The sequence below is a fragment of the Solanum dulcamara genome, chromosome 4 (assembly GCF_947179165.1).
Source record: "Solanum dulcamara chromosome 4, daSolDulc1.2, whole genome shotgun sequence".
Lineage (NCBI taxonomy): Eukaryota > Viridiplantae > Streptophyta > Magnoliopsida > Solanales > Solanaceae > Solanum > Solanum dulcamara.
In genome coordinates, this window is record NC_077240.1 from 23,861,939 (window position 1) to 23,871,584 (window position 9,646).

The 9,646-nt window shown below is 31.7% G+C and overlaps 1 protein-coding gene across 1 annotated transcript; it reads right to left on the reverse strand.

Moving 5' to 3' along the window:
* Window positions 1-1,147: 1,147 nt before the first annotated feature.
* On the reverse strand, window positions 1,148-2,160 carry LOC129884874 (putative germin-like protein 2-1). Its single transcript, XM_055959147.1, has 2 exons — window positions 1,986-2,160; window positions 1,148-1,899 (listed from the first exon to the last, which is right to left on the reverse strand). Exons 1-2 carry the CDS (start codon window positions 2,104-2,106, stop codon window positions 1,349-1,351), a joined length of 672 nt encoding a protein of 223 aa, XP_055815122.1. The 5' UTR covers window positions 2,107-2,160; the 3' UTR covers window positions 1,148-1,348.
* Between the last annotated feature and the right edge of the window lie 7,486 nt (window positions 2,161-9,646).

Below are 9,646 nucleotides of genomic sequence, written 5' to 3' on the forward strand. Positions count from 1 at the left end.
TGGTGGAAAGAAAAAATCTCCTACTTAAAAGTAGAAGCTCTCTTTCATGTTGCTAAAGGGTCAAGAAAAGGGTCTCCCCTCGCGCTATCGTCGTTGTCGCTCGGCTCGAATTCGGATTCGGCCAAATGATCTGATTGATTGATAATCCTTTTGGACTAAATTTCCTTTAATTGTAATTAATTATTAATTAATTAATTAATTAATTAAAAATTCTAACCCGTGACCCGATCCGTTTCTTTCTTTTTCGGATTAATTTAAAATATTTCCTTCCGAAAGGTTGCTACCTTTTCTGAAAAGTTGCAAACATTTTTCCAACAGACAGAATTTTTCGAAAAGTTGCAACTTTTTCTGAAAAGTTGCAAACATGCTATATATTTCTGTTGATCCTCAGAATTGTTCCTCACGAAAAATTTCTGACAATCATCTTCTTCTTCTTTTCTGCACTTCTTAAAAAAACCCGTGTGATATACTGCCTTCGAGTGGTTCGCAGTCACATTAATTTGTTGTACCGCTATTTTTTGGTGAGTAAATCGTTCTATCCGGGGAGGAAAGATTCCAAAAACCTCGGGTACGTTGAGGGGGATAGTTTCCTTAAGGACACACTGTGCATTCAGTGGGCTCGATTTTTGTTCTTACATAATTTTTCAGATACTGTTTTTATTTTCAGTTTGAGTCTTTCATTTTCAGAAATTATTGTTACTATTTCAACGTTTTACAATACAGATTACTAACAATTCTACATTTGCAGGGAAATTCTATTATTAGTTTCCAATGGATTTTCACCTCAATATGCATGCGCTTGTCTTTAAAGGTTGCGAAATATTTATCATTTGCCTTACTTTGTCAAATTTCAGTCCACAGTGAGAAGCTGCTTGTGTAATATCGTCGCATACAAGAAAGGTGAACTTTTTTTAATTCATGTGAATCTATATTTTAATATAAGAATCTAATCCTTCAAATGAATTTTAATTAAACATTTAATTGATGTAACCTGACTTAAACATATAAAGAGGGGTACCAGTTTGGATCCAGGTGAATTTGTAAGGACTCTTTAACACATGTGCATCACTTATTCAAGTTGTTGATTTATTTCAGAAATTATATATAGCTATTAAGCATGTCAATTCCACTCTCAGATTACACAAGATGCATGGCCAACATAGTGCTTATTCATTAGTATTTATTGCAAAGAAAGATTATAGTAACATACATTGTCACTTGATTTATTAGGACTAATTGAGTAAAGTATTATTCCAATGCTTTCATAAGACGCTGGTGCTCAGCTAGTGAGCTGCAAACAGCTTTCAGAAAACACAAGAATCATATTCTTAATGACACATAATATAGCCTAGGAGAATTTCTTTTGAAGTTCTGTAATCTGTGTCTTACTAAGTTGGAAGCCTTGGGCAAGAACGTCGTCCTGAATGGGTGGATTTGAAGCAAAGATGGAATTAGGAATAAAGACAAATCCAGGATTTTGACTGTTGAAAGCAGCGAGAAAAGTAGCTTGTTTGAGTCCCACATTATACTGGAAGTGAATAAGACCAATTGGGAACACAAACACATCGCCGGGATTCAAGATTTTTGAGAAGAGACGACTCTTCAAGAAGTTTTCAGGATCAGGGACAAGAAATCCTACGTATAGAGTACCCTTCAGGACAGTTATCAGCTCAGTTGCTCGAGGGTGCGTGTGAAATGGAACAAGACGTTGAGGTTCCAAGTCAATACGACCAATAGAAATACCAAGAGTGTTAAGTCCAGGTATCATGCTTACATCCAAAAACTTTGCAGCAGCACCAGACCCGGGCGCTGCAATTCCACTAACATTAAGACCTGAAGCAAAGAAATCATTTGCTGTTGCAAACTTTGGGTCTTTGCAAGTCTTTCCATTCACGAAAACTGCACAGGCGAAATAAAATTAAGTTAAGCATATTATTCAGATTATACAACGTATATTGTAAACTATGCCTGATTCGAAGATTTACCTGTAGAATTAACAGCAGCAACACATATGTTCTGTAGAGGGTTGTTATCATAAGCATAAACAGGGAAATTAGAAAAGAAAGAAGTAATGACTAAAGTTGTTATGAACCACCACATCCTCATTATTATAGCAAAGTTTTGTTTTCTTTGGATTTGATATGATTTTTTTCCAAGAACCCGAAAGGTATGACTATTAATTTATACCCAAATTAAAAAACAAAAGGTATTGAAAATTCAGCATCGATTCTATTTGGTAGGGCTAGTATAGGGTTCCATATGAACCAATTATATATGGTGTCACAAAATTATGTAGTGATTCACGGATTTTTTCATTAGGTAGAGAAGGGTAATTTAAGGCTAGAAAATAATAGGTTGGGTGTTGAAGGACCAGTAGATAGAAGAGAGTAGTTGGTTTGGTAAGAAGATAATGACATAAAAAAAGCATTTTAGTTTTGGAAAGTCATAAAATATAAATGTGTTTTTTAATTTTGTTTCAGCTACATTTATGCCTCCAATTTTAAATGTACATATGTAGGCACTTAAACTTGTATAATATTGAATAAGTAAATATGTGTGTTCTACATGGCATAATTCAAATCAGTTTGAGTGTGTCTCATGTGAATTGTCATATAGAATGTGTGTGTCTACTTATACTTTATAAAAGTTTAAGTGATTAATTTGCACACCCAACATTTGAGAGTATAATTGTCAGCTAAATTCAAGTTAAAGAGTATACTTATGTATTATGTGTTTTGAAGAGCGTAAAAGTAAAACATAATGAATAGGATAGGTACAATTTTGACTATTCTCGATAAAATAAACCAAGGCTCGGTACTCTGCACTATCTTAGCATATTTACCTTTTAGTTATATATAATCTCATTATAACAGTATAATGAGATTATTGCCAAACATGAAACCATTGATCTCTAAAACGATTTCTATCAGAAATGGCCTCCCAAAGACTCCTACATCTTCACCCTCTTCGATGTCTTCCGCTTCCAATAGTTAACAGTGGGAGCACAATTGACCTAAACTTAAATAGAGGGAAAAATCAAACCTTTTTGCAAAATACAAGGGCAATTTTGGACCTTTTTCCTAATACAAATTTATAGGGTGGAGCCTTAAAATAAAATGAAAAATCAGAAAAAATGATTTTTTTCTCCCGTTTGTGAGAAGAGTAGGATCTTTGATTGATATGGCACTCCCCTCCTTTATTCTTAGTAGATTATTAGCCTGGGACATCTATTGTCACTCCTCGAGAGAGTACCCTAGAAGTAACCGACACTCAGAAGATATTGTTGGCTCCAAGCGAACCATTTGGTCTGATCACTCATTCAATCATCAGCGGAAGACTCAATTCAATAATAAGGAAACTTTCAAGTGGGATAACCAATCAATACTCAATGAAGAAATAATTTCCAATAAACAATATTAAAAGTCAACTCAATCCCATAAGTTATAGTTTTCACAAAAGAGACTCAAAAGAAACCTCAACGCCAATTTACTCAATCTATGTCTATGAAGCCTCTCACGGCTACCTCAAATAGAACTACTCAAAGCGATTAATGAAATAAATATAATTCTTCCGAAAGCAAAGAGGTCTCACATTCGTAAAATGATGCAGGCCAAAATGCTTCAATACATGGAATGTACTAGTATGTAAAGTAGCTGAAAGGAAAGACAACTCTGAAAATACTCAACTCAACTCAATGGACTCAACTTTGAAAATACTCAACTGAACTCAACTCAATAACTCAACTTTGAAAATATTCAACTCAACTGAATGAACTTAACTTTGAAAATACTCAACTCAACTCAATGACTCAACTTTGAAAATATTCAACTCAACTCAATGAACTTAACTTTGAAAATATTCAACTCAACTCAATGGACTCAACTTTGAAAATATTCAACTCAACTCAATGACCTCAACTTTGAAAATGCTCAATTCAATATAGCATGCAATATGTGTAAAAGAATGCTTTTAAAAGATATGAATAAGTAAATGTAATTAATTATAAAAAAATTTAAAATTTATTTTTTGGGGAGTTTATCTAATCGACAACCATCACTTATTAGCTAGTGATGATACAAAAAAGTGATGTCTTTGCCACATCCATCCAATACCTTGTCATGGTAAATGACATACATATCTGGATCCACAATCAATAAAAGCCCATCGTTTTGGGACTTAAGAGGTTTAACCCTCCATCCTACGTTGACAATGAAGTTTATGGGATCACCCCATATTGGTGCTCAATACTCCTCCCAAAATACTTTATTATGCTCATATACATCAAGCGAGTAAAATACTCAAAATTTTCATTTAGTCTCTTTTAGACTTAGCTCAGATCAATCATTATGATCAAATAAACTCATTTAGTCTCATTGAACTCTCATTGAACTCAACTCAAAACATCATCATCATCATCACCTCTTCATCAATTATTAACATCATCATTCAGTCTCATTAGATATAATCTCAAAATAGATGTTTTAATGTAATAATGTTCAACTTGTTTATACTCAAAATACTCATGCTCAAAATAATAATTGAGAGACTTCTCAAACTCATGCTCAAAATAATAATTAAGAGACTTTCCAAACTCATGCTCAAAATAATAATTAAGAGACTTCTCAAACTCATGCTCAAAATGATAATTAAGAGACTTCTCAAACTCATTCATACCTTTCCAAAATTCCATCTCAAACAATCATTTATACTCAAAATACTCATGTTCAAAATAATAAAATTTAAGACTTCTCAAACTCAACTCATTCTCAAATATATGTTTTAAAAGAACATATATAATTTTTCAACTCTTTCATACTCAAAATGGTAGTTATGGGACTCCTCAAAACTCAACTATTTCTCATTCAAAAGCCTTCGCAAATCATGTTTTAAAAACTCCATCACTGCATAATATAACAAAATGAAAGCTCAATTTGGGTTCATGGGAATGATAACACAAATTCATACTCTCAACAAAAATCAACTCAAAAAATTATAAATAACTCAATAACATCATCAATACATACATACAACAACAACAACCCAGTGAAATCCCATAATATGGGGTCTGGAAAGGGTAGAATGTACGCAGACCTTACTCCTACCAAGGTAGGACGGCTGTTTCCTGGAGACCCTCGGCTCAGTAAAAGGTCAGTAGAAATTATAGATAACTCAAGAATCCATTTCATGTAACCTCAAAAGTCAATGGAAATTATAGATAACTCAAGAACCCATTTCATGGAACCTCAAAACCCAATGAAAATTATAGATAACTCAAGAGTCCATTTCATGGAACCTCAAAACTCAATCAACTAAACTCAATAACGATATAGGGCACGAGGATGAACTCAATCCACGTTAGGAGTAGCCTTACATATCTTATACACTCCTAATTCTTGAGGAAGATGAGATCTTTGGAGGAAAGATGGAAAAATAAACATCTTGAACTTTAGAGGTGGATTTCCTTGAAAATCTATAGATCCATGGGTAGAAGATATTAATTAATGTTAATATGAAGAAATTGTGGAATTTCATGAATGAACCTTGGGGAAACTTTGTTTCTTGAGATTTTCTCTTTCTAAGATAATTTTCTGATCTTAGAAAGAGAAATTCGTCTTTGGATTTTATTAAATAGACTCAGGTCAGTGCGGCGGCACAGAAAATGTTTCTTTCGTGCGGACTTCGCAGTAGCTACAGCTTCAATGCCCGCACGGAAAATGTCTCGGGCACTAGTCACGGTTTACGAGAATGGCTCGTGACAACATAATCAATTTAACCTGTTTCAATTTGAGATATTGAGCACAAAGACTAAGCCTATATTATATTTTTCCTTTTGTTTTTTGTTTTTCTTTGATTATTTTGTTATGCTCCAGATATATGAGCAAAGCGCAAGAGACTTTTATACAGGCAAAACCCAAAGACTTGATCAACAGATTAATTGCTTATGGAAAATAGAGGAGAAAGTTAAAGAATTAGCATATTTTTAATGGTGCACACCAAACTATGAAGACGCAGAGCCAAAAAATTAAAAAAAGCGTAATACCCAAATATGTTTTTTAATTTGATTTCAGCTGTCATTTATGCCCTTCAACTTTGAATGTACATAAGTAAGCACTTAAATTTGTATTAAATTGAACAAGTACACTCATGTCTCCTACGTGGCATAATATACGTAGAACACAAAATTGTCATGTAGGATGAATATGTATATTTGTTCACGTTTTGGATAGTTAAAGTGTTTATTTGTATACTGATAAAGTTAAAAGGTCATAGTTATCAGCTAAAGTCAAGTTAAGACATTATGCCAATAAAAATGTATAAATGAAGACTAATCTGCAATCGCTAGGATAAATCTAAGAAGTAATTTTTTCTATACCCTAAAATAATCAAATATAAGGAGGAGGCCATAAATGGATGTGTAAAGGATCAAAACGTTAATGAGTAAACGGATGTTAATAAAGAGACTATAAGTACACTAAGAGCCTGTTTGGACTGAAACAACTTTTAAGCCATTTTTAACTTATGAGAGAGTTTGACAAATTTTAAAATGACTTAAACTAAGTTAAAATTGACATAAAATAAGTTAAAAATCAAAAGTAGAACTCTCCTTACTTTTCTTTTAACTTATAAGTCATTTAAGTTTGACTTTTATTTTTTGACTTAAAAGTTACTTTTTTCGGTCAATTCAAGGGCTCTAATACTTGGAACTTAAAGGACTATTAGTGTACCATATAAAATAAAAAAGGGATGACTTTGAATCTAAAGCCAAAAATAAAGGACTATTTTGGGTCTTTTCTCTTTGAATATGCTGAAGATTGGATTGAATCAAAGAGCTTGTTCGGTACTATTTTTCCAAAGACTTTCCTGAATGAAAGTTTCATTATTTAATTTGCAAAGGGTAAACTAGAACAGTGGCAAGTTATACTGCTATATTTGCATTCCATTTTATTTTTGATACTACTAGTTCAGCTTGAGATAAAAGGCTAGTTTTGTTAATACTTCATTTCTATTTATATTAGAGGTGATCAAAGCTAGAAGCAAGATTTTGATAAAATATTCACACATTGTGTGTAAGTAAGATGGATGGTTTTGAAAGCAAGAGAAAGAACTATCTAGTTGCATAGATATACATATAAATATAGATATAGAGAAAGGAGCAAATCTTTTCGTCCTCCACCTAAAGTTTTGGGCTAAAATCATCCTTGAAGTATAACCCAAACTTAGGATACATTCTTATCAGTGACGGATACAGAATTTCAATTCAGGATTTCAACATATAAAAAAGTAAAGAAATGAAAATCAAAGTAAACGTCCACTAAATATTAACCCGCCTTGTTTCTTTTCATTTTTTCTCTACACGGCGTGCTTTTTAAGAAAAGTATTGTGTACAGTGTCCTACTTTTTAAAAAAAATTCTATTTTTTCTTTCAAATAAATACCCCAAGGGAAAAAATATATGTTTCTAAAAAAAGTGTAAGTATTGAATAATACAACAACAACAACAACAATAATAATAATAATAATAATAATAATAATAAAGATATTGAACAACATCAATATATTAATATAGAATGATAAAAATATACCCTTATGAGTGCGGTTTACATTTTCTGTGTGGTTTGCAGGCTATTACACAATGGGAGGGTTTACCCAATGCGCACAGAGTGCTCACCCGAAGGGCAGAGACTGTGACAGAGATTGTAGCAGCTACGGGTTATCCTGGGATTCCAAAAAAATGCACTATGTAACTCCATAAATAATATGTAAAAGTTAAAAAACGATATATGTATATTGTGTTATTTCTTTTTCTTTTGGTTGAAAAATGTGTTAATATTGAAAATCAGTTAGAAATTATAGAAATTTAGCTAAGGCTTTAAACTAGTATGCGAGCATGAAAAAGAGATAATTGGAATATTTTTTATTCCAATTACATAAAAAAAATCTGTATGAAATTTTTTAAACTTAAGGAAAAATAAAAATAATTAACTATTAAATAAATAATAAATACACACAAATTAATTAAATATGCTAACTAATTTATATCTGGGAAACTTACATAAATATACAATATTAAGAAAATATTTACCATCTATAGCAATAAAAAAAATGTTTCACTGAACACTTATAATACAGTTTTAATACATATTGCAGAGAACTATTTATAAAACATATATAATACAAGTTTTGTAGATAAATAATACATTTATCACATACTTTAATAGATTTATAATACATTATGTCAATTTCTTACTACACAAATATAATATATATTTTAAAACACTTATAATACATTTATATTGTATGCATAATCCACTTTTAATACAAGTGTATATTTATCATAATATTACTATGTATTGCTATAAATTGTAATAAATAAAACAATATCGCTAAAATCAATAATTATTTTTTTAAAAGCACTCAATTAAGTAATTTTTCCTTTATATCTATTCAGCTCCAATTGCTCATAAGGCTCAAGCCCAATAATATATTCAAAGCCCAAATGCATATTAATTAATTAAATAGAAAAGCGAGTAAGAAAATTTTAAAAGCTACAAAAAAGGGTTAAGCGAGAATCGAACCAGCAACTTCGAGTATCAAATGAACCCCCTTAACCGTTGAACTACTTTTTTTCTAATTAAAGGGGTTCTTTAAACTATATATATTCATAACATTCAAATTTAACCTCCTGTATACGATGTAATTTTTCGATTGATGGGGTTCAGGTGAACCCCTCACTCCTAGTAGCTCCGCCCCTTGATCCTTATGTTATAACTGTGAGCAAAAAACATCCTTTAACTATCCCAAACTTTGCGATAAACATCCTTCTGCTGACTTTTGTTAAAACAATTAGCAGTTGAAACAAAAATATATGCGCCCAAGCATGTGACTTTCCCCAAATCTCCATATTCTGTGGGATTGATTGTCTTCATCCTTCAGAAACCATAAGGCACAATAGCTAGACCTGCTTCCATGCTATCGGGCAAAAAAACAATCTGCTCCAATTGAAAGAGTTATGGATTTTATGAAAGATTAGGATGCTAGTTTTTATTATTGTCGTCTTTATCGTCTTGAAAGAAATATTGTATTTGCTAAGGATAAGTAGAAATAACCATAAACAAGATCTGTTATGCCAATGTAAAATGTCTGAAAGGATTGTAGTCATATTGCATATGAATTTCCATGTATAAAGTTTTGGAAAAGTTGTATTATGATATTAACAAATGCTTAAAGGTTTTGAATATCGGCAATAGTACCATTGGGTGTGGATGATTGATCAGTTAAACATCGAGCCAACATTCTTTTCTGTTGTTTCTGATTCTTCATCACAAAAATCCGGGTTTTAAAGAGTGAAAAAGAAAGAGATCTTTAAAGCTATCTAGGTCAGTCCGACCTGACCCGTAAAATTTCAAAGTCTGCATGGGCTAGCCCAGATGTGTTGGGCGGCCCCATATTGACAGTTCTAGCTGTAATATGCTCAAAGCTTTCTAACATGTGTAAAAAATGTTTACGTTGATGTATATTAGTTAAATTCATTACTAAATTAATAAAAATAGTATATGCTAGTTTTATCTATTATAAATATAAAATCTTTTAACGAAAGACAAAAATTTCAATCAACATTCTATAATAATCTTAATGCTTTTAATATA